Source organism: Coenobita brevimanus, chromosome 96 (assembly GCF_032717465.1).
Source record: "Coenobita brevimanus isolate Jiangsu-jjx chromosome 96, ASM3271746v2, whole genome shotgun sequence".
Classification (NCBI taxonomy): Eukaryota; Metazoa; Arthropoda; class Malacostraca; order Decapoda; family Coenobitidae; genus Coenobita; species Coenobita brevimanus.
The window spans coordinates 4,084,971-4,109,990 of NC_137049.1; the positions used below are offsets into that span (position 1 = coordinate 4,084,971).

The 25,020-nt window shown below is 41.1% G+C and overlaps 2 protein-coding genes across 2 annotated transcripts in view; both read right to left on the minus strand.

Annotated features, from left to right (window-relative positions):
- The window catches only part of LOC145413419 (uncharacterized), a 109,655-nt gene that overhangs the window by 45,635 nt on the left and 39,000 nt on the right, over positions 1-25,020 (minus strand). The window lies entirely within an intron of this gene.
- LOC145413405 (uncharacterized) lies at positions 106-2,408 on the minus strand. The gene is made up of 3 exons (XM_080283092.1): positions 2,286-2,408; positions 919-1,055; positions 106-286 (listed from the first exon to the last, which is right to left on the minus strand). The coding sequence occupies exons 1-3, from the start codon at positions 2,406-2,408 to the stop codon at positions 106-108; spliced, it is 441 nt and encodes a 146-aa protein (XP_080139218.1).

Genomic DNA, 25,020 nt, shown 5'->3' on the forward strand with positions numbered 1-25,020 from the left:
TCTTTTCTCTGTCTGTGGTCTTGGAGAAGAGAGGAACATGGAGGTGTTTAGGTCCTCCCTAAACTACCGATAATAGGTTGGTCGTGTTTGTTGACGTGTTGTGTTCTAATTCCTGCCCTCGAAGGAAGACTCAAAGGATCTTTCCTCGGAGGAGAAGAAGGCCTGTCTTCCGTCGGCCTCGACGCCGTCAGCGGTGGCGGGGACAGCGTTGGACTCGATCACCCTATAGCCGTCGTCGTCAGCGATGTAGCGCACGAAGAATTTATCGCCCTCGGGGGAGGTCCAGCTGGTGGGAGGATAATGAAGCTAAGTATAGGTGCTTCTGGAACACTGCAATTTTGTTCTTTAGCACATTTGCGTGAAACATCTTTAAGTTGTTGCCAGTATTAACATATGCGTTCAAATGATTATTTTTATCCTTCACACGCAGAGTTCTTTTCATAAATGTACGGGCAATGTACAATCTATCCTACCTTGTAAACTGAGTATAATTCAAAGATATAGTGAACTAATGTGATTTCCAGCTTAAGATAGCCTTGTAGATACATCAAAACATGTCAAACTGACTTTAGGCTTATTATTGTTCAGTCCGACGACCTTTTTTTCTTTATTCTTGATAGCATTAGATGACATTATTCAACTTATCAGAGAATTTTCCCCTGGAGTAGTTAGGTTCAGCCATCGTTTACTTCTTCACCACAAGAAAACTAACCAAAGTTGAATAAATTGGTTCGGCAGCAGAGCGAATGCATCACTAAGGCACGTAATCGTGCTGGTGGGGTTAAATATTGACTTTCTTTAATCCATATTTTACCACTAGTTCTTTGTTAACTTGGCAGTTCTGAGATGCTGTCCTGCCATGCAAATATTCCTTACTTTATCTAACTTAATTGTATTTGGTAATTCATGTTTGTTTACCTGTATGATCCCCTGATGACAGGGTCGTCTTCCACACTGTCGATGCTCATGTCCTGGTGGATGTCGTCCACGTCAAAGTTCATGACGTTCCCGGGGCGGGCGGCGACCAGGGCTGCCACACCCAGCAGCACGACGACCTGGGGGAACGACCACAGTCTCAGGGACGAGTGACGACATCAGGAGCCAAGTTTTGTCTTGGAAGTGTGTGGGTTCGTTACATGGGTAATTAAAGTCTTACCTCTTAATAACACGCCACTAATATGATGATTTATGATGAAATTATGTTGGCTAAATAAAGATGGAATAAGGTCTTTCAAGTATATTCATATTTCATGCCGAGCTACGATGCTAACATCTTACTGCTGAATCAATACACCAACAAATACGACAGTGCAGTAGCCTACTAAAGGACAGCCAATGCATTCATCCACGAATGTTTATCGCCCGTCATCACTAAAAAAACAAGATCAGTAATTCTTTGGCAATCAGAGGCATATCATCGGAGCTTCTCCAAAATCTAATCAGTTCAAGCCATATATCCCGGAACACTGCCCACAATGTTTGGCTACAGTTTCGCACTTGATCTTGAGATATTTTGGTAACAGACAGACACACACACACACGCAGGCGATTACATTATCGCCTCGCTAAGCAGGCAAATGAATGGCTGCGCAGTGGATGTGAATGCACAGAATAAAGTACTAGAAGGATGAGTCAAAAGTCCCCTAGCTTCTCAGGATGGAGAGGTACAGCCACGAGCAAAACTTCACCAACAATTCTGTACAAGCATTGTGCCCTGCCTTCCAGATTTCTCATTCCTCCCCAAACGAAAGAAAACATATTTGATTTTCACAATCCTTTGTCTGCTTACTATTGCTATCACATACAAGTAATTCCTGTAGCACTTTCCATTGCCACAACCAGGAGAGAACTGTTGGCGAAATTTTCATCATGGCTGTACTAGAGAAGCGAAAGAACCAATGAACGGTAGCTGATAATGACATTTACTGTAATTCGGGTGAATGTTGAGTTGTGTGGACCCTTTAGCTATCTTGTGTGCTACGAAAGGTGTAAAAACTCATCCTCGCCACCCTTACAGCTTGTCAGTTCCCCGTGATGTCACTCTCCCCACCTGTGATGTCAGTCCGACTACCTGTGATGTCAGTTCCGCTACCCGTGATGTCTGTTCAGATACCCGTGATGTCAGTTCCTATACCCATGATGTCAGTCCCATTACCCATGATATCAGTTCAGATATCCGAGATGTCAGTCCCTCTGGCCATGATGTGAGTCCAGCCACCTGTGACGTAAACCCAGCTACCCATGATGTCAATCTCGCTATCCATGATGTAAGTCCCACTACTCACGATATCAGTCACTCTATACGTGATAACAGTCCCTCTGCTAATGTCAATTTCGCCATCTATGATGTCAATTCCTCTGCCTATGATGTCAGTCTCGCCACCCATGATGTCAATCCCGCTACCCATCATGTCAAGGCAGCTAACCGACAGTACCCCTAACAAGAGGTTGATGTCTTGAGTCATAAGTTCGGAACGCAGACAAGTAATGAAACTATTGACAGCGATTGTACAACCTCTAAAAAATTATTCAAAACACTTGGGTACTCTGAACTTTGAAATGATTAACAGAAGTGAAATCTTGCTCATTTGGTAGTACTGATAAAACAGAAAGTTTGGTCCATGTACCACACTGTATCAAACCACAAGGATACAAAATCGTTTTTACTGGGTATACAATCTTAAATGCTGAGTTGTAGCAATAAATTAGCACTGAAATATGATGCTAGTCACAAAAAAAGTGCTGTGGAAAGGATGTAGAGCCATAGTATTGTCTTATTCTGCCATTAAACATTGTGAAACTTGTTGTAATAGGACAAAAATCAGTCCTTCTTAAAAGTCTTATACAATTATATATGAAGTAACAATTAAGCAACGTTGGGTCTGTTTAGTACTTGGATGGGTGACCGCCTGGGAACACCAGATGCTGTTGGCATAACGTTCTCCCTACGTGTCAAGTGCGGTTGGTGGAGGATTAGTGCCTCTCCCTGTAAAACAATTAACTCTAAGCCTTGGCCACCCCGTTTGGGATACATGGCGTCTGGCAATGAATGAAATGAACAATCACAAGGAGAAGTTTACCAATATTCCCCTGCATGTTGTGGCGATGGAAACTGTTATGTAGCAAGTCTTTATGTGACAACCGTATGAAGTACACACCAAAAGAGTATGAGAAGAAGATAAAATCCAGGGAGGAATGAGAAAGATGGAAGACAGGTTACAATCCTGTCATGGTACTGTCGGTGAACATTTGCTCATGGTTGTATATTGACGACGGCACAAAAACTTCTCTGTTCACTGAAGGTGTGGTAAAACATAAATAATTGTTTACTGTACCGCTATTCCAAGTCTCAGTCTCATTTCTATACTTTGATCACTTTAACTTGGTCTTTGAACCACACCTTCTGAAATCATTAGGTTATAGTTGTAATCTGCCGTAATGACTCTTGGGTAGTTAATAGCTGTAAATGTACATAATCTAACGTTACATAAAATTGCCATCTGTCCTTCTTGTGTGATGAGTTGTAATAGGAGGTCTACGAGTACACTAGGGTATGGTGCTCGTTACGAAGATGTGCCGTGGAACGAGTATAGAGTCGATATACAGTCTTATTTTGCCATGGAACTACGGGAACAATTCTGTTTTTAAAAGCAGACAAAAAAAAATCTCCATCATGTCAAGATGAACGAACCACATGAGTCAGCCGCCCTAATGTGTCGCCTTCTGGAACTTCTCCCCATAATCCAAGTTCCCTCGTTCCACCCCATGTCTCCATCTGAACCCCCTCATTTATTGCACCTCCATATTTTGCAACTCTTTCATGCATGCAACTGCAGAATAAGAATTAGTTCCTCATTACCGTGTGTGCAAGCAGATGAGAGAATTTGGGTTGTAGAAATTAATAATCTATGTACACGAAATAAAATTGTACATTTATAGTTAGTTCCTCGTCAATGTATATCTTTGCGGGTGGGAAAATTCTGATTATAGAAGTGCGTATTATGTCTACAGAAAACTGGCTGACTGTGGAGTTGCAGAAAATTATACTTTCCACCCTTGAACGACACCCGGTCTGTTTATTGCGATTTAACCCATACATTCCGGCGGTGTATTGTATTATCTTTATTATTATAATTTTTTTTTTATCGTTGTTGTTATAATAATAATAATAATAATAATAATAATAATAATAATAATAATAATAATAATAATTAGTAGCAGTAGTAGTAGCAGTAGTAGTAGTAGAAATGGCAGAGGTAGTAACAGTTTTAGTAGTAGTAGTTGTAGTAGTTGTTGTTATTGTTGTTGTTGTAATAATAGTAGTAGTAGTAGCAGTATCATTATTATTATTATTATTATTATCATTATTATTATTATTATTATTGTTATTATTATTATTGTTGTTGTTGTTGGAGGTGGTGGTGGTGGTGTTACTGCTGTTGTTATCAGCAATAATAGTAATGGTGGTAGTAGTGGCAGTAGTAGCAGTAGTAGTAGTAGTAACAGTGGTGTGGTGGTAGTAGTAGTAGTGGTAGTAGTAGTAGTAGTTGTAGTAGTAGTAGTAGCAGCAGCAGCAATTTTTCTTCTTTCGATCGAGCGTAACCTACATAGGAGACTTACCAAACTGCAGGAATTTGTTACAGCCTTCATGTACTCCTCACTACTTGGGGCCTCATCCTAAGCTAAGAGAGGAATGGGTCTCCTTGATTAGTAGCCAAATCAACTTTCCGATCTGACTACCTGGCCATCAGCTGAATTTAAAAGTATAGACAGGTTTACTTAGCCAGAACGTCCCCTATTGATGAAAGTGCTGATGAAGGATCTGTTTACTCCATCCAGTTCGAAATTTTTTTAGTAAGATTAATAAATTCATCTTAATTAGAAATAATAATGTGATAAATACAGCACATCCACTTGTTAAGGAAGAAATGATAGAGCAGAGGCAAATTTGGCCCAAGAGAAGTAAAGGCAGAGGGAGAGTGGAAGAGGGTAACTCACTGTAAGCTTCATGGTTGAGGTGTTGTGATGAAGTGATGCTACAAGTAGCTGTCCCTCTCTTTAATACTCTCACACCCTAGCCACACCCTCTCACTCTCCCCTTCTTGCCTCGCTCCACACACACCCACATCCACCCGCCCCGCCCTCCTCCACTTTAACCCATTACGTCCGATGAGGTATGTTTTAATTATAGTCAGGCTAACTCTAGACGATTTCATTCAAGTTAAAAAGAGCCATCACTAGATAAGAGTTTACTGCAGGTCGTATCTACCCCCACCCTAAGATTATCAAGTTTGCCCTAAACTATGCAAAATCGTCTGGAGGCACCAAAGGAGTCAGTGAAAAATCTGTCGGGGGAATGAAACGATTGACCTATATTTCACCTTGGGAGTTATTTTCATTTCACTGTACCTCTTGACGATTAATCTCTTCAGTCCATAGTCGTCCTTCATTTTCTTCTTGCTATTTACAAAAGATTTTATTCAGTTACGTAAAAATCTCTTGTCTGAAGGGATTGATAGCGTCTTAATCTTACTCCACAACTTTCAACAATAAAAAATTAAAACTCTCCAATACCAAGTAGAATCGTCTGGAGATAACAAGAATAAAAAAAAATATACGTCATCGGCCTGAGGGACCAAATTCTAGGTAGGATAGATTTTTTGACCTTATGGACTTAGATACAGCCTATAGTAAGAAAGACAATTCTTAAGTTCAATAATTTTGAGTGGTAGCTGTATGAATAAGTTAAAAGAGAGAGAGAGAGAGAGAGAGAGAGAGAGAGAGAGAGAGAGAGAACATCACCTAGATTCAGAGTGGTTAACAGTGACCTTGAATGACCATATTGGCCGGGACCCCAATTTCCCAACGGTAGTAGAATCTGGCACTTTTCTTTTCTTTTTTTCCTAGGAGGGGTTCTCAGACCTTACTGTGTTGAGTATCTCTTTACGTCAACCGTCTACTAATTATACATAGATTTTCTAAAACTAATTTCTGTTCAGAGTCTGCTGCCTTATGTCATTCACCAACTAATAACCTACACCAAATGCGTGAAATGTGGCATGGAGTTTTCAACGATGCCATCCCAATAAACAAATTACACAAGATCTTGCCAAAGCACAAAAAATTTGCCTGCGTGTTAAATTCCAGGGACGCAAAATTGAGTCATTCTAATTCACAATCAAAGTATGGTGCAGAACAATGCTGAATTTTCACAACGTCTGCAGTTTTGCTTATTTGTTTTTCATTGTGATCCGCCATGTTGGATTTGTGATCAGTCACTTGATTTTCGATAGTGGGGAAGCCCAGCTAACGATACAGCGGAACAAAAACTTCATCTGATCCCTCCACCACGTGCAGATCTATCAAATCAGAAATGTACATATTCGTCCAATTGCCTTAAGCATTATTGTGTGGTGCAGGACGTCAGGGGCCAGTAGGGACTTCACGGACGCTTTGCAGATTGACAGTTCACCGACAGATAGCTTGTCGACGGACAGCTCACCGGACGAAAGTTTCGTCGACGGAATAGTAAAAAGGACATTTTACCGACTGCATTATTTTTAATATAATTTTTTATGTTTTATTTATATTCCTCTTTGTTCAGGAACTTACTACATAGATCTTTCTTCTTAGAAATCGTTTACTTGTTTTACTCATAGCCCATTTTTTCGCACTCACAAAGTGTGGCCACGTTTAGTGCTTGTCTCCGTGTCACTCATTTACACTCTTACCCATTGAGTAACTGTATTTTCTTCATGAATGGGATCTAGGTCTTATGGGATGCTTAGTAGGAAAATAAAATTTTGCGCAATGGTAGATTTCTCACCGGGCCAGGTATCAGGCAGAGTGGGACCCACTACCCCACGGGGAGTTGCCACCCCAGGCTGTTCCACCCAAACACGTTAGCCACGAGCAGCGTTTTGCTTAGGAACACGAATTTTTGCGCCATCGTAGACCTTCGTTTGCGCCAGGTTATAAGTCGGGTGACCAAAGTTTTTGCCGCACCCACAGGGGCAACTAAATATATATAGTGCTTGTTCCAAACTGTCATTCACCAATCATTCACTCATTGAATTTTATGTACTTTCTTGTAGAATGAAGTCCAGGCCTTGTGGGAGAGGTGTTAGGAAAATGATATTTTGCACTAAGGTAGACCACTCCCCGGGCTAGATTTTAGGAGGGGTGGGACCCCGAGGACCGCCCCCCACTGGGGCGACGGTTCCAGGGTGTTGGTGGTGGTGGCGGTGGCGACGGCGGTTTTGTGTGTGTGTGTGTGTGTGTGTGTGTGTGTGTGTGTGTGTGTGTGTGTGTGTGTGTGTGTTTTCTAACCATGTTATATAGGATGTTGATGCTAAAGTGCATGATGTTCTTCTGTTTTTGTGACCATACTCCATTGGCATGCATTTCATATGACACTAGGCTTGGAGCAATTACATTGGTTACGAGCAATTACAATTACAGTTAGAAATACTTATCTCATTACTCAATTACAATTACATTTACAATTATGAGGAAGGGAAAAAAGGCTAATTAAAATTACAATTACTCATTTTTAATATTTCCAAATTACAACTACATTTACAATTCCAGAAAAGCTAGTGTTAAATAACATATTTCAGTTACCTTTTTCATACTATAAACTGAACTAATTGCTGATTATTAATATATATATATATATATATATATATATATATATATATATATATATATATATATATATATATATATTGTATCTAGGAATGTAATAGGAAGATTGTTGAATGTGAGAGTTCTGAGAGGGAAGGGTGGAGGTATGCCTGACCACTACCTGGTGGAGGGAAAGTTAAGAGTAGGTAAGAGATGGGTGAGAGCTAGGAGGGTTAGGTGTGGCAGGGAGGTTCTGAAAGTGAGTGAGTTGGATAAAAGAGAGAAAAAGACAGAGTATCAGGAGAAATTGAAAGATGAGTGGATCGCAGTGAAAGATCGGGAAAATGGCAGTGTGGAGGAGGAATGGCAGTTGTTTAAGAGTGCTGTGGTGGGGCATGCAGAAGAGGTGTGTGGTGTGAGACGTGTGGGTGGTGGTGTAAGAAAAGGAAGTGAATGGTGGTGCGAGGAAGTAAGTATGGCTGTGGCTGAGAAGAGACGTTCATATGAAGTGTGGCTGCAGAGGAAGGATGAGATGTCATATGAGAGGTATAAGGAAAAGAGGAATAGGGCGAGAAGGGCTGTGCATGATGCTAAAGTGGCAGCAGATGAGAGGTGGGGTAGGCAGCTGACAGAGAATTTTCAACAGAATAAGAAAATGTTTTGGAAGGAGGTGAAAAGGGTGCGAAATGGAGAGTCTGGGAAGGAAAAACGAGTAAAAGCAGAGGATGGAAGGATGTTAATTGAGATGGATGCAGTAAGGAAGAGATGGGCAGAGTATTTTGAAAGATTGTTAAATGTAGAGGAGGAAAGGGTGGCTGAGATTGTGGCGGATGGAAGGGTGCAAGGAATAAATGTGTTGGGAGAGTTGAATGATTCTTTGATCACGAAGGAGGAAGTGGAGAAGGCAGTAAAGGAGATGAAAACAGGGAAAGCTGCAGGTATGGATGGGTGTGCTGTGGAATGCCTGAAGGGTGGTGCAGTGACTATTGTTGACTGGTTGGTAAAATTGTTGAATGTGTGCTTTGTGAAAGATATGGAGCCAGTTGACTGGGCAAGTGCTTGTGTGGTCCCTTTGTATAAAGGCAAGGGTGATAAGTATGAATGTACTAGCTTTAGGGGTATAAGTCTGTTGAGTGTTGTAGGTAAGGTGTATGGTAGAGTGTTAATTATGAGAGTTAGAGAGGGTACAGAGGGAGTGATTGGTGTTGAGCAGTGTGGCTTTAGGAGAGGGAGGGGATGCGTGGATCAGGTGTTTGCGGTGAGACAAGTGTGTGAAAAGTATTTAGCGAAAGGCAAGGATGTGTTTTGGGCATTTATGGATTTAGAGAAAGCGTATGATAGAATTGATAGGGAGGCTTTGTAGACTGTTTTAAGATTGTATGGACTTGATGGTAGGTTACTAAAAGGGGTGAAAAGTTTTTATGTACAGTACATAGTAGAGCGTGTGTAAGAATGGGAAATGCTGTGAGTGATTGGTTTCCTGTGAGAGCGGGGCTGCGACAGGGATGTGTGATGTCGCCTTGGTTGTTTAATATTTACATGGATGGTGTTGTAAGGGAAGTGAATGTGAATGCAAGAGTTTTAGGTGGAGGTCTGAGTCTGGTGAATGTTGATGGTGGGGAGTGGAGTCTGAAGCAGCTGCTGTTTGCAGATGATAGTGCACTGGTGGCTGATTCAGAGGAGAGATTGAGACAATTGGTAGAGGAGTTTGGAAGGGTGTGTGAAAGGAGGAAATTGAAAGTAAATGAGAATAAGAGTAAAGTGATGAAGTGTACTAGGTTGGTAGATGGCAGGGGGATGAATATAGTTTTGGATGGCGAGTTGCTTGAGGAGGTAGAGTATTTTAAATATCTAGGGTCACATGTTGCTGTGGATGGAAGAATAGATGCAGAAGTGAAGTTTAGAATAAATGAAGTAGGAAAGGTGCTGGGAGGAATGAAAAAAGTGTTTAGATGTCGTTCGCTTAGAATGAATGTAAAGAGAAGGCTGTATGAGTGTGTTGTGGTACCGACTGGATTATATGGGGCTGAAACATGGAATATGGGTGTAGCAGAGAAGAAAAGTTTGAATGTAATGGAGATGAGGTGTCTGAGGAGTATGTGTGGAGTGACGCGTATGGATCGAGTGCGGAATGAAGAAGTGCGAAGGAGAACTGGAATTGTTCGGGAGATGGCTGGTAGAGTTGAGCAGAGGGTGTTGCGATGGTTTGGGCATATGGAGAGAATGGATAATGAGCAATTGGTGAAAAAGATAACTAGATCTGATGTGAGAGGTGTAAGGCTGAGATGAAGATCACGAATGGGATGGATGGACAGTGTGAAGAGAGCGCTGGATGCGAGAGGGATGTCTGTTGAGCAAGGAAGAGTGGCTGTGCGTGACAGAAAAAAATGGAGAGAAACTGTGAATGAATAAGTGATGACGCAGCCCTGAGGGGATATTCTCCCGCATTTGGTCTGATCAGCTATTTTAGGCCAGTTGCGGGTAAGGGGATGAGTCTGTTATGATGTGGCAGGAGTAAACCAGCTCTGCTGTCGGGCCCTGCTGCTGATGTCACTGATTGCATTGCGCTGTTGACCCTTGTGCGGTGTGGTGCGGTGAGGATCTGTCCGTTCTCCCCTTTGGGGCTAAGATGCGAATGAATGTGTTTGAATGGATGAGTAAATAGGGAGTGTGTCGTCCTGTCTCGGCTACCTCCCCTTCCTTTGGGGAAGCAGCCTAGGTATATATATATATATATATATATATATATATATATATATATATATATATATATATATATATATATATATATATATTGATAGAAGATAGATAGATATTCACTAATTTATTAAATTTTATCTCATTTGAAATTAAACTGATACAGCCACAACTTCCAGTGCAAATAGAAAACAAAGCATATCAATTTTAAAATAATACAGAGAGCACAAGTTAAAAGTAAATATCTCCTATATTTGATATTAAAATTATTAGTACTTTAGAAATGCTCTGAAATATATCAATTTTAATGGGAAAAAAAAAACTGATCTGGAGTACAAAACTGAAATTTTATGAACAAACTGCAGATTAACCGTTTACCAATTAAAAAATGTATATTAATTTCCATAATTTTAAACACCTCGGCCTTTCAAGCAAGGAAGTTAAACATCTTGGCCCTTCATGCAAGGATGTGACTCATAGATCTCTCTGTTACACTTAATCAAGAGGAGTTCACGGAGGGTAGAAGGCTCTAGTTTTGCCCTATTGGTAGTGGAGAAATTCCCAGCAATATTGAACGTGTCATGTTACTCATAAACTCGTGATTCGTGAACACCACATGTTTATACCTGTTTACATTCACAAACCTGTCCCACCACATACGTAGACGTGATCACGACAGTCAGTACACACTAACAGTAGGCTACACACAATAGTCTCTTACAGACTCGTTTACAGATCTCGGATATACAGGTACTGGACGCGTCACGTCTTATGTAACATGTTTACTTTATAGCCTATCCTCTCTCTCTCTCTCTCCCTCTCTCTCTCTCTGGTTTCAGTATATCAACTTAATATTTGTAATTTTGTATGATGTAATTTTAATTATTATGCTTCTAAACAGTCATTTGCAATTATAAACACATTTATTTCTTTATTTTAAAGCTCAGTTACAATTACAATTACTTGTAAGTAAAAGTAATTAATTGCAATTACAATTACCAAAAAATGTGTAATTAACACATCAATTAAAATACAATTACAATTACTCTAAGCCTGCATGACACGTTCAGCGTGTACACACATTAAAAAAAAAATAATAATAAGATAACACAAGGTGGTAAGGTATCAGCAGGTATATTCTGTTGCGGAAAGCAATAGGTTAGGTCGAAAAAGAAATTCGGAAAATACATTCAGTATGAAATGCTTCACATAAATTATAGCAATTACTGACATGAATTTGGTAAGATTATGTGGCAAGGTATGCGTCAGTTTATATTATCTAATTTCTTTCTTTTTTTTTATTATATTTTTTCACTTTTTTTTTTCCTTAGATCGTGTATTTTAAGGAAAGGAGATGTATTTAAGTCTACGGGCATATAATCCACCCAGCAAGAGACGAGAGGAGGGGAGCTGAGCGGATAAAGGCATTGGACATCACAAGGAGCGATGAGAGGTTAGGAAACGTATGAGAACTTGATCTCATTAGGCAGAATCTCAATGTCAGAGTAATTTGCGGGGGCAGTATGCAAGGAAAACCAGCCTGGGTGGGGTGAAAGCCTGTGTGTGTGTGTGTGTGTGTGTGTGTGTGTGTTTTCAGTATTAGAATTACAGAAGATGTATTAACTGAAAAGATTACACTTATTGTAAAACTGATTGTTGTGTGGAAAATGGGGGAAATATATCGAACGCAGACCGAACGCAAACATTACATCTAAAAGCGTGTGGGTACTAGAAGACCTAAGGAAATAATAAAAAAAAAAAATGACTGTGAGAACAGAATGTGGAAAATTCATGGAGCAATTGCGGGGATATGATTCAGGGGATTTAGGAAGGAAGAGAGATCGCTTACCTGAATCTCTGTTCCTGAGAATACAAGAGAAGGGTTACTATCCACACATTCCATGTTGCATTCATGAAGGACTGGGATTAACGGTTAACTCTTTCATGAGAGAGCTGGACAGAATAGGGATGAGAGTTTGCTGGCAAACTGGTGCTACTCGTCCGCCGTGGTGGTGGAGGGATGCAAGCAGACAGTTCAAAGGAGCGATAGAAAAGGTTTGGCTCCCAGGTGGACGCCTTAGCGACATCATGTGTAGGCTCCCTCCAGCTCCTCTCAACTCCATGTAAATGTGGGAAATTAAATAAGGATTGTGTTAATGATCTAGTCTCTAAAGTCGACGAGACAGCCGTATGGAACTACTTCCCAAGTAAACTTCTAGGCTTAGTGGAGGCATGTTTGGTAATACAAAGAAATACAGATGATGTGGATTTTTCGTCTTATCTCCCCTCCCTGTATTCATCTGCCAACACAGGAGATACCATAGGCTTGAAATACACTTTTGAGGTGTGTACCGGTACATGAAAACGCGAGAAAATGTCCGCATTCCTTCCTTGTTGCTAAGTGCTGCAACACATTAACACATGTTGTATTATAACATTATATTGATGCCGCGGTGGTCAGAGATATATCAGTTATTATAGGCCTACTGAAATCAGTGGCAGTACTTCAATCATGTAGGTTACCAGAGGATTCATTGTGAGGTCAGTCTGTGTCAGTCACATTCCACATTTGTCCCGGACACAAGAGGGAGGAAACAAACTCTCGACAACGAAACTGTCGATCCACAGTAACATTTTGATATATAATGAAGGCTGTCCATTTAGCTGTCTAGGTTTTCCCTCATTTTAATAGCATAGTCCGGCGTTGGCTAAAATACAACCTCCATTTTCTTTCCCAGGTCAAGGAATAAACTTCGCACAAAAATACTGAAACAAATATACTCAACATAAGGTAATGACTGCAATATCACATTTCGCGGGCAGAGCCGTGGACTGTTGGTAGTAGGACAGCCACAGAAAACCTAGCTGGAGGAGGGAAGAGTTTGGGGATATGAATTTTGCTAAAAGAGTTTTCACCCATCATCCACAAGACCTACTGATACTCTGAAAGAAAAAAATGTCTAATACCAACAGTCATGAAAGCGTGTTAATTTTCCACGCACACTTTCGTTGAGGTGATTCGATATTAACGCGGTGGTACTCAAGGGCTTTGTGGGAGGACCTGGGATTTGGGAAACGGCCTGACTAGTTTATGCTTAGAATTTGATAAAAAATGCTATACCATTTAAAGCAGTGTATCCTAAACCTTTATAACCACTAGTTTTCCTTCTTTTTATTCACAGACTTCGTAATGATGCTCTGATTCTGCAATACGTAACTCGATCATCCACTGCAATAAAAAAAAAAAAAAAAAAGATGGAAGATTTTTCTATTGTTTAAATACCAGTTTTTGTACACTCAGACCTGTCTTCTTTTCTACAGCAACACAAAATATTTCTTCCTTCTAGTATACGAGTACACTGTAAATATGAATGAAATGTATGTTTTCCTCTGTTCAAAAGAATAAATCAATAAGCTTACTGGGAACACACTCGGCACAGTGAAAGTAAGTTCGCCATAAATATCGGGGGGGGGGGATTGAAATGCAAGAAACAGCCTAATTTCTATATTTATCTAACGTTTCTGACTACACAGAGCTCTGATCATGGCCTCTGTGTAAAATCAAGTTCATCATCATCATCATTCTGTTTCGTCCGTGCACAAGTTGTTCATGCATGTATTCGCTTTTCTTCTCAACATCTGATGGTAATTCACTCTTAGTTGGAAAGTATTGGAAGTAGATGTAACAGGTCAAAATCATTGACCGTAATGGGCTTGAAGAGTTAAGTGCTAACTGACTGCTTTCATGTGGCTGATAAAGAAGACTATATACAGGCCGACTGTTAGAAAGTCACTAAAATCCTGTCACTATTATTGTTCAGAAAATATTGGCGGGCAATTGTATCAGAAACTGTTACAAGGTAGAAGTGTGAGACAGGAGATAATACAGTAGGCCTCAGCTTCAATCTCGTCCTCTGTTGATTATTAAGATGTTTTTCATATCATTATAGTCGTCAAGAGACAACGTTGATGGTGCTAACAATGTCGTGGAATGGTCGCCTCCAATCTGTAATCAGGAATGACTCGATAATTTTCGTACATCCACCCTACTCAGGAAGAAATAAAAGTAAAACAAGAATGGCTGACACTGGCCCGCGAAGATGAGAGGCAGCCTCTCAGAACTATATTACATCTCGTGCATTTAGGTTGAGCTTAGGTCAAGATTTTGATGGAAATTTTTCATCTGTCATTGCATAAACTGAGTTCTATGTATCATAAATGTGCTTGCTTGTTTGCTGGATTGTGTGTGTGTGTGTGTGTGTGTGTGTGTGTGTGTGCGTGTGTGTGTGTGTGTGTGTGTGTGTGTGTGTAATTCACCAGATCGGTCAGGATCACTTGATGGTCGTGATCGTCAGCATTTTACCCTCCCGGAAGGGAGCTGAGAGCTCATATAGTCCGATCTAAGGGCAAGGCTGTGATCTTCACACACCCACACACCCGTCCCCTTGCTCAAGGGGGACAGTAACCACCCACTTCGTCAGTGAAACTTTTTCGCGACCTGAGCGAGGCGCGAACTCCCATCTACCAGATGGCAAGCGAGAACGTTACCACTGCACCAGCGAGTGTGTGTGTGTGTGTGTGTGTGTGTGTGTGTGTGTGTGTGTGTGTCAGTGAGGGGGTGGGTTAGAGAGTTACGGGTCCAGTGGCCACGTGCGCACCGTCCTGCTGCTATCCTGTCGGGGTCACAGGTCCAGGGGAGAAAGTCTGGCACCTCAGTTTTTGTAGGATGTGTTGCGAAGCTTGAGAGGTTTGCCCTTGCCTACAGCACTGGCGGGTTGAGAGGTCTGCCCTTACCTACAGCACTGGCGGCTTGAGAGGTCTGCCCTTACCTACAGCACTGGCGGGTTGAGAGGCCTGCCCTTACCTACAGCACTGGCGGGTTGAGAGGCCTGCCCTTACCTACAGCACTGGCGGATTGAGAGGCCTGCCCTTACACTGGTGGGTAGCTGAGATGAGAGGCCTGCAACCAAGTCATCCTATATAATTACGGTACATTTGTTCATACTGATCACTATGTTTACTTCTAATGAAGATAAGTACATTAATCAATATACGGCGGAGATGCTCTCTCTCTCTCTCTCTCTCTCTCTCTCTCTCTCCTTATATATATATATATAAATGTGTGTGTGTGTGTGTGTGTGTGTGTGTGTGTGTGTGTGTGTGTGTGTGTGTGTGTGTGTGTGCCTTTATCTGTGGTTCTCATAATACCAGAAGATTGGGGTTCTTTTCTTGTATGTAAACTTTTCTCACTAACATATCGGGGTAGTTCCTATTCTCCGATGAAATACAATATAAAACGCACTGCTGCTGCTCTTATTCTCTGAAATGATGGAAAACAGAGACAAGTGCATATTCCAACAAGTATTTTTAGACATTATGGCCTTATGCATTGAGGTGCTACAAAAGGCATTAGCGTATATACATAGGATCTTCCGTATAAAAACACAAATCCATCTTGTATATGGAAGTGTATACCCTCTAGATATATTAACTATTTGGCCTATGTTGTTTTTTGGGCCCTGGGGTTGCAATCCCATCAACCACCTGTCTAATCTGCCCCTGACCTAGATCTTGCCACACCCACCCCTGTCTCATCCCTCATCCCCTGCCCCCCTACTCCCCTGTCCCCATTACGCCCCTGCATCCCTCCCCTCCATCATATCACTACATCCCTGACCTCACACCTCCCCCACCTCTACTACAACTCCCGATCTCCTTCATTACACTCCTATCATTCTTCCCTTCCACGATATCACTCCATCCCCGTCCCATCCCATCTCCACACCACCCCCCTCCACCATACTTCCCCATTTCCTTCCTCATTACACCCCCATCTTTTCTCCCATCCATTATACTACTCCATCCCCATCCCTGACACAACCATCCCCTTTCACCCTCCTTTTCTCCTCTCTCCCTCCACCACACCTTCCATGTCTGCCCACATTACACCCCCAACTCTCTCTCTCTCTCTCTCTCTCTCTCTCTCTCTTCTCCACTCCTTTCTCCCGTCTACACATCCCTTCCACCACACCAGTCTGTCTCTGTCATAGTTATATTCTTGCCCTTTCCATTTCACTTCTCTCCCTCTCACCTTCACCACTCCGCCCATTCCTGTTCTCAAGACACATCTCTTTTCTCCTCCTCCTCCTCATCATCATCATCATCCTCCTTCAGCACCCCACCCCATCTGCCCCTCATACCCCTTATACTCCCCTACCCTTGCCCTACACTGTACCACTCCACCCCAAATTTGTCCCAATTCCAACATCCTTCTACCAATTTTATCCATCATCTTTCTCCGTTTTCTTCCCGTCTTTATCCTCTTCCCCTACATAAATGTCTGCAGTAGCCAGTCTCCATACGTATGATATGAAGGGGTAACTCTGCAATACATGTTCAAGCTTTAATTCACGTGTCCTGCAGTCAGAGAGAGAGAGGGGGGGGGGGATGAAGAAATACTGTATATAAACGACTGTGGGCCGTTTTCTCTTTTTCATGGCAGACCTTAACACAGTTACTTCGCGATTTGTTTCCCGTAATACACCTTCATATCCTCAAGCCTCTCTGTAACGTAAACTGAGTCAATATGAACTCCTTGGAACCGGTGATGTCCTTTTTTCTTTGCTCTTGCTTCTTCCACGCCATGTACTTAAACATAGTAAAGCTCTCTAGTATTGGAAAAGTTTATATAGGTTTTATCTCATTTGATTTCAAAATGTCCCACCTCAAATAAATATAATAAATCTAATCGTCAAGCGGTAAAGAATAAATATGGAGGTCACTGTACAGAACGGGCCAGAAATTGTACAGTAAAAAAAAAAAAAAAATCTACATCAGACTGCTCAATGGTAATGTGCAAAGTAAATCGCTAAGGAGCAGTTTTACGAAATCTATACTAACGGAAATACGAATCCATGCAAGGGTTATTCATTTTGTTACTACTCATTAACGATACATCATGTGCTCCGACAGACAGCTATAATTTATTTTCGCCTCTAGTCCACAAACACTGTCAGCCCTTGACCTCCATGCAACTAAACACCTGTAATAATCTTGTGTCTGACACCGGTTAGTTAGGGTATAGCAAATTAGCCTACATTTAATGACAGACAAACGCATTTTACACACACACACACACACACACACACACACACACACACACACACACACACACACACACACACACACACACACACACACACACACAGGGGGAGGGACAGACACACGAAGGGCAGGCTGAGCACCACGCCCTTGTGCCCCTCCGCTGACAGTGCAGGTAACAATTTATGCTACTGGCCACTTAAAAAAAAAAAAAAAAAAGTCCAATGAAGACTGGCAGAAAAAAAAAAAAAAAAAAAAAAAAAAGAGAGAGCAAAGTTGGTAAAGTTTGGCTGTTTATAAAGGCCAAACTGCAGTTCCCAAGGTTAAGTTGATTAATGGCAGGTGTATCTTATTCTACTTATTGCTTAAGGGAGACTAATGTGTGATTGATCAATATATGGTCCTAGTTGATCACATAGATCTAGATGTCTAAGTTAATCTTTACATAAACGTTGTAGGATAGGATGACTTAAAGGACGTACTCATTACTGGTCGAAAAATCGGTCACCCATGTGAAATAAGACCGTGGGGTAAAAGATCCACCTTTTGGCAACATATTTGTGAAGTCTGAAAGCTCTCTGGTCATGTACACCTTTACTGTTTTTAAGTATATTTTTTTAATGATGGATGTTTAATTAAATGTCCCCCATCCCCCTCCATCCAAGTGTTTCGCCGACTTCTGTATGCAAATACCAGCTTATGTTATATTTTTTTTCTAGGATTCTGTCCTTGTCTTTGCTATTGCATGGGCAATCCTGAACTATAAAACTGAATATGAGAAGGGGTACTCGTCAAAGGCCATTGACATGGAGAAATCTTCAGATATCATCAACACTCTAAGACAACGGGACCAGATCAGGTAAGAGTAATCATGTCACAGCCAAGAAAGAAGAGAAGGAAGTTGTCAGAAGGGTACTGCACACGCTAGGGAACACACTAAATGGTAACATGCTTAGAAACACTGTACGTATGTACGTACAGTATGGCGAGTAAGGCAGTGATCCTTCGCTGTAAAAATAATACTTTTTTTCGTGGAGTTTGCCATATATTATTATTATTGTATAATTTAGTTACTGCTTCATCAGAATCTCCTTGTCATGCATGAGGTATAAGCGACATCTAGTAGACCGGTTCCAAATTACTATAATAATTAATGCTTATGTATAGCAACAAGAATATAATAGCTTCTGCCTGTTCTTTCTTTATTGATTGTAAATTATATTTCATGTCGCACTGAGTTTTAAAAAATTAATGAAGACATCGGGTAAATATGTTTCTCGAAACAAAACAGTGAGACTATGAGCAGGTCACTGATATTTCGAATCCTGCAGCGAGATACGAACAAATCACAAATTCCAACGAGCTGAGGCGGAGGTTCGCCGCACACAGGCCAGAACTCATCAACATCATACACGTTTCAGCTCTCTTTCAACACACTCCACTTACTCCAGTTGGCTTCCTTGCCTGTCAGTACACCATAATCCTATCATTTACATTGCCTTTCTCCATCATTTATTCATATCCTTCCTGAACATACTCGTATAATTACTGGTTACAATGATATCAAGTGAATAAAGACGTCATATTCATTCCATGCAGTGCCTTGCTTAGAGATACTATTTGTTTTTTTGTCAACTTGTTATACCGGTATTTACTTCCTCCATATTTTAGAGATAGATGGATAGGTAATTGTGCATATGTATGTGTATATTTAATCACTTCGTATATATTGTTTTCTTCTTATATTTATGCGCAACATTTGTCTAGGTAATCTATCAGCGTCTTGCGGTAGGAAAAACTAGTTTTGTATTTACGATATATTATCGTAAATCACTGTGATAATTGATACTTCTCTCGTTCACCCATATTGTAATTATTTCTAACCTTTTTTTTCTAGCTTAATTTAAACTACATTGTCATAATTAACCACACCTCTTTGTAATGAAACAACGCTATAGTAATACCACAGTGGTAGGGTTTATAGCAGGCAAAGAGAAATACTGCAGGGTTTCTTGCTCATACAGTGTGTCATTTGCAGCGCAGTTAGTGCATATCACCAAAGTGCTGCCTGGGACAAATCTGAAAAAATCTGAGGCTCGTACTCTCGAAACTATGGTATTGTTTACATTAAATTCTTATTCTGCAACTGTCTGTGGATCAGTTCCAGTTCTGTTGATGTGCTGTCAAAGCTCTTGAAACTGTCCATAACCACGAATAGCAAATATCCCTCAGTTTCGTATTTTTATACCCGCGCATTTCCGCTTAGCAAGAGGGGATATTAAGTGTTTATCGGTTTTGCACGCACTTGTACGTGTGCATGTGCGTGTTTCAGTCTTTATCTGGTTCTAACCAAACTGAATGGAAGAAAGAAGAGGCAGCCCATAATAACCCTCTCCCCCTCCCCTTATTTCGCAACACTAGGTCAAGATCAAGGTCACAGGGCTTAGTCAAATGTTAACTTAGAAAATGCTTCAGTTTTTAGTCAGGTTTGATCAGACTCTGGAAAAATGTTGAGGATAAACCAAGAATGAAGTGGTTTAATTTTGAGTTTTTGTCAAAGGTCAGGGTCACAGGGAAAAGTCAAAGTTCGATCCGTGGTTGTATTTGACAAAATATATAGTCAGGTGCGGGTAAGGGGATGGGTCTATTATGATGTGGCAGGGGTAAACCAGCTCTGCCGTCGGGCCCTGCGGCGGATGTCACTGACTGCACTGCGCATTGACCCTCGTACGGTGTGGTGCGGTGAGGAACTGTCCCTTCTACCCTTTTGGGCTAAGATGCGAATGAATGTGTTTGAATGGATGAGTAAATGGGGAGTGTGTCGTCCTGTCTCGGCTACCTCCCTTTCCTTGGGGGAAGCAGCCTAGGTATATAGATAGATAGATAGATATAGTTCTGATCCGATTTTAGTCAAACTTGGTAGAAAAGTTGAGAGTCAGCCAAGGAGAAAATTTATTTTTAGAACAATAGGTCAAAAGTAAAGTTTATAGTACAAGGTCAACTTCGTCAGTTTTTATCCGATTAAGGCTAAACTTCTTGACGGGACTGAAGATAAAAATAAAAGGAGTCTGTTCTGAGACCCATCACTCAAAGGTTAAGGACACAGGGAGAGATCAGAGGCCAAGGTCACAGGACAAGATAAACTCAGTTTTGATCAAATTTAAACCAAATTCGTGGAGGGGTTAAAGGTCAGGCAAGAACAGAGGGATTCAACTATGGGAACTGTCAAATGTCAAGGTCACAGGGCATGATTTAGTTCGACCCAATGTGTCTGAGAGAGTACAAAATATCTAAAGCAGTTTTGACCCGCTGTGAATCAGACGGTGGCTTTGTTGATCACGCAGGGGGTTGACCTGTTGTTTGAGACCGGTAGGTAAGGGGTCAAGGTCGCATGGTAAAGTCCGCTAAGTAGTTTTTATTCCGATGGAGATTAAATTTGGGGGAAGGTTCATTTTAAATCAAAGATAGAGATTACATTTTGAGGGTAACAGTTAAAGGTTGCGGTCACTGGGGAAAAAGAAAATTCAACAAAGGTTTACTCTGATCTGGACGACGAAAGATACTGGAAGGGTTGAAGGTGGGAAGAGGTAAAAATGATTTAGTGGTAATCTGTCAAATACGAGTCACAGGGCAAAGTAAAATGTCTGGACCTACGACTAGTTGGAGGGCGAATGTGTTACGCTCTTTGGGTGCTCCTACTTGTTTGCCTTATTTTTTATTTTGTAGGTGGGGGCGCTCACCATCCACTCACTCGATGTAGTGCTGCTCTCGGATGTCTGCCCTTTCCTCTCCGTCCTTCCTTCCTTCCATTCTCTTCTGTCTTTTTTTCCTTCATTCTTTCCCTGTCCTTCTGCCTATGGGCGACTTTACACTCCCTCTTCTGTCTTTCCTTCATTCTTTCCATTTCCTTCAGCCTGTGGGTGACTCTACACTGAGTGACAAGCCAAATGGTTTCCTGTGCACCAGGAAACCTTTTACTACGCTGGGTGGTAACCATATAACCAAATTTTGGCGCCTGGTGGTTTAGTGGGTAATTATTGCGCTTCAATCGGATTGAGCCGGTGAAGGTTTATATCCAAGCGGTGGTTGGGGTTGATTTCTCATGTAATGGTATTCAGGGATGAGTGAGGCTGGTCACTCTCATCTTAAATGTCGGGACCAACTGCCTAGCCCCGGGCTCCTACGCTCCTCATGGGGCAATGTAGGATTGGATGATGGATGGATGAATAATAATACAAAAAAAAATCTGATTTGAATGTTCATCAAGCTTTACTTTAACTCACACTTTTGCTATTCGCCATTCGTTCATCTAGTTGTCAATATTTAGCCATACAGATTTGAACAAAACCCTCTGAATTACGTGAGAGGAATTAGCTTAAAAAAAAATAAAAAAAATCTTGCAAAATGTTTGCTGTAGACGTACATTGGTCCAAATTAAGCTGTTGAAGTGACCAATTAATAACCTCATGTTTTATTAAAGCACAAAATTAATGTGACCATTGACCTATCAGTCCGTTTTACATCCTTCATTATACTTTTGGGTTATGCTACGTGTACTGTTAAGAACAATAATCATACAGAATTACGCAAAAGATCAAGCAATAGTCAAGTAACTCGAGATTAAGACGACGCGGCTCCCAGATGTGATGAAAATTTTTAAAAATGTTAACCTCTTTTTTTTCCTTTCTTTTTTCCCTATTGATGGTGGCAGTCATCAAAGCCGTGTCGTCGATCCCAACCTGTCGAGAATTTGGTCAGTGTATGACTGGAAAACGGAAATAGCAGAGAGACCTTCAATTTTCCGGAGTCTGTGTAAATAGGGATTTGAGCCAATGAGTGTCCAGGGGTGAGAAGGGATATGCTACGGGGTGGAAGGATGAACCAGGATTGAAGACACGACTTTTTTGGATGATAACTTATCGAGGCAAACGGAACTACAAGTGGTGTTAGATACTTGTAGTGTATGGAAAATATTGGACTTGCTAAATCCTTGAATAACATGATCTGATGGTTGCATGGACTGAAGTAAGATAATTAAGAATGATAATGTTCTTGTTCAGCATCCATTAGGGTTGACTGATTAGGTGGACTGAAAAAAAGGGGAAGACAGGCACATTGAGAAGAGCAGTAAACTTTAGAGAGTGAGGTACATGTGTCTGATCTGTCTGAAGAAAGATGCTTGTATCTTCGTCTGGCGTAGGTGTTTGATGATTAAACAGATAGACAGATAGACTCATAATGGTGTACGTTCATAGCGCTGAAACAGCATGGAATCTGTGCTAAGTTAAGTTAAAATAGTTGAGAAGCAAATGCATGTAGCAAATAAAATGTGGGAGGTATGAGTATTCAGTAAAAAAGAAGGGATTCTGCCAATGCGAACAGTTAAGTGGGGCAAGAATGAGAACTGTAAATGTTGCAATACCACTGTGCAAGAAGGCTAGGATAAACCGAGGTCAGTACAACAAGGCTTATTGATTCTAATACATGAAACTGAGAATGTTTTTTTTTATCATTAATATATTTCTGAATAAAGGTTTCAAAATCCGTTCCTGATGCTCAGAAACCCTGATACTTTTCAAAAGATGGCGTTATAAACCATCATAAATCACAGCTTGGTCACTAAAACCAGGTCATAATAAAATGCACCATGTCCTAGTTCCACTTCACATGCCTAACCACCTCAGATATAATCCAGCAGGGGCGTAGCGGCTCGCTGCTTAGTCCACCTATTTAAGGTGACTTTCGCTATTGGCTGACTCCTGTGTAAAACAATGTGGATATGAAACCCCAGCCATCCGTCAAATGCATCCCCTTATGGACTACATCCAATCAGAATACCTTAACTCAATACACCACCAGCCGCCTATTTGCTCAATGTATACGGCTACCATTCAGCCGAAAAAGCAGTTTCCTGGACCACAATACATTCTCAGTTAAAATACAGTATAAAAACGGGAGCATTCAGAGTGCAACATCCACACCCTACAGCTGACATTGCTTTGTAACATTACTGATTGTTATTAGAATCAAATTACTTAAACCTTCCCACCAAGTATGGTCCAACTTGGATTTAAGCTACTTTAAGTTTGACTTTTCCCTGTGAATCAACGTTGGACGTATTGCTCTTTAAATCAGATCTCTTCAGCTAATTACGTGTAACCATCCAACTCTTCCACAAGTTTCATCTCGATCAAAAAAAAAAAAAAAATTATTGAGTTATAGGTTCGAATCTTTGACCTTGTCCTATGCCGTTGATCTTTGATTTATTGTTCTCAACATTGAATCACTTCAACTTTGCCTAACTCTCAACCTTTCCACCAACTATGGTTTATATCAAATAAAAACTGGTTAAGCTGACTTTGTCCCTCAAAAAATAGTCAGCTCTGGGAGCACACACACACACACACACACGAGCGCACGCGAGGGCCGAGCAAAATCATACCCCCTGTTTCCACGACAAACGCGGACGTAATCAGCAGAATTACTTGCACTGATCATGTAATGCTACTTGAGAGGATATGGAACAGAATATTAAGAATTGTCTCAAACATTTGAGGGGTGATTTACTAGCATTAACACTGTCTCATATGACTCACTTTCAGATTAATAAAACTTTCTAGTGTTTGCTGCAATAGAACACTAGAGCTATCCCGACCAAGAGAGTTAAATGTACCGATGTTAATACTTTCAAGCTGCAACAGCTCACTAAGGTGAAAAAAGTCATTTGGCGTTGAAATATACTGGAGGAGACGTGACTATGAGAGACAGTTCATGGTGCCTGTATTTTTGCTCTCGTCTGCCTGTACTCACTCTCTGCTCAGTATCATCTGGTGTGAGCTGAAATGATAGGAAAATAACACACCAAAGCTCATATGCTCACTCGCAGCTGAATATAATCTTACCGGCTTAGATGAAACAATTTACGAGAAAAACCACGATGCTATGGTTATATACAGTAGCTCAACCCATATTCCGACACGGCTTACAAGATCTTGCCCTTGAGATGGTGGAATGCTGAGGGGAATATGCGGACGTCGTTCTAGCAGTTCGTCTCATTTCAATGATTTGTTTTTTCTTCTCTCGCCTACAGTCTCAGCATCATCTTTAACAAGGAGTGTATCTTTCTATTGTCAGACGCCTTAATCCAGTAAGGGATGGCCAAAGACAAATCGCCTCCAGGTCGCCCTGTCCTCTACCCTCCCTCCAACTCACCCCTTCCCCATGCATATATCTCTCCACTACATCCTTCCACTCATCCTTGATCTCCTTGTCCTCCTCTCCTCCTGCACCTCACTCACAAGCACCCTTCTAGTCAAGCTTTCATTCTCCATCCTCTCTACATCGTTGCATAAAATGTTAGACTTCAAATCTGCCTTTGGTGTTGGCTGCTTCATTTATTTACTGCAAGAACTGTTTATCTCCTACGTCACCTATTCAGCAAGAGGAGTAATTCCCACCGTGTTCCTTTTCCTTGTAAACTGAGCACGTCATCCTGCTTGAGTTTGCCTCTGATGGGGCAGAGAACTTGTGATTTCCTGACTGACACCCTTAAACCCCCAGAGAAGTTTGCCTATGAATTAGTTTTGTAGGTAATCT

Coding starts and splice junctions, on each gene's coding strand:
- LOC145413405 (XM_080283092.1), bottom strand. CDS start 2,408: ATGGGTAGCGGGATTGACATCATGGGTGGCGAGACTGACATCATAGGC. Junction 1,056..2,285: donor CGTATAGAGTGACTGATATC/GTGAGTAGTGGG, acceptor TCGTTCCCCCAG/GTCGTCGTGCTGCTGGGTGT. Junction 287..918: donor GTCATCAGGGGATCATACAG/GTAAACAAACAT, acceptor TCCTCCCACCAG/CTGGACCTCCCCCGAGGGCG.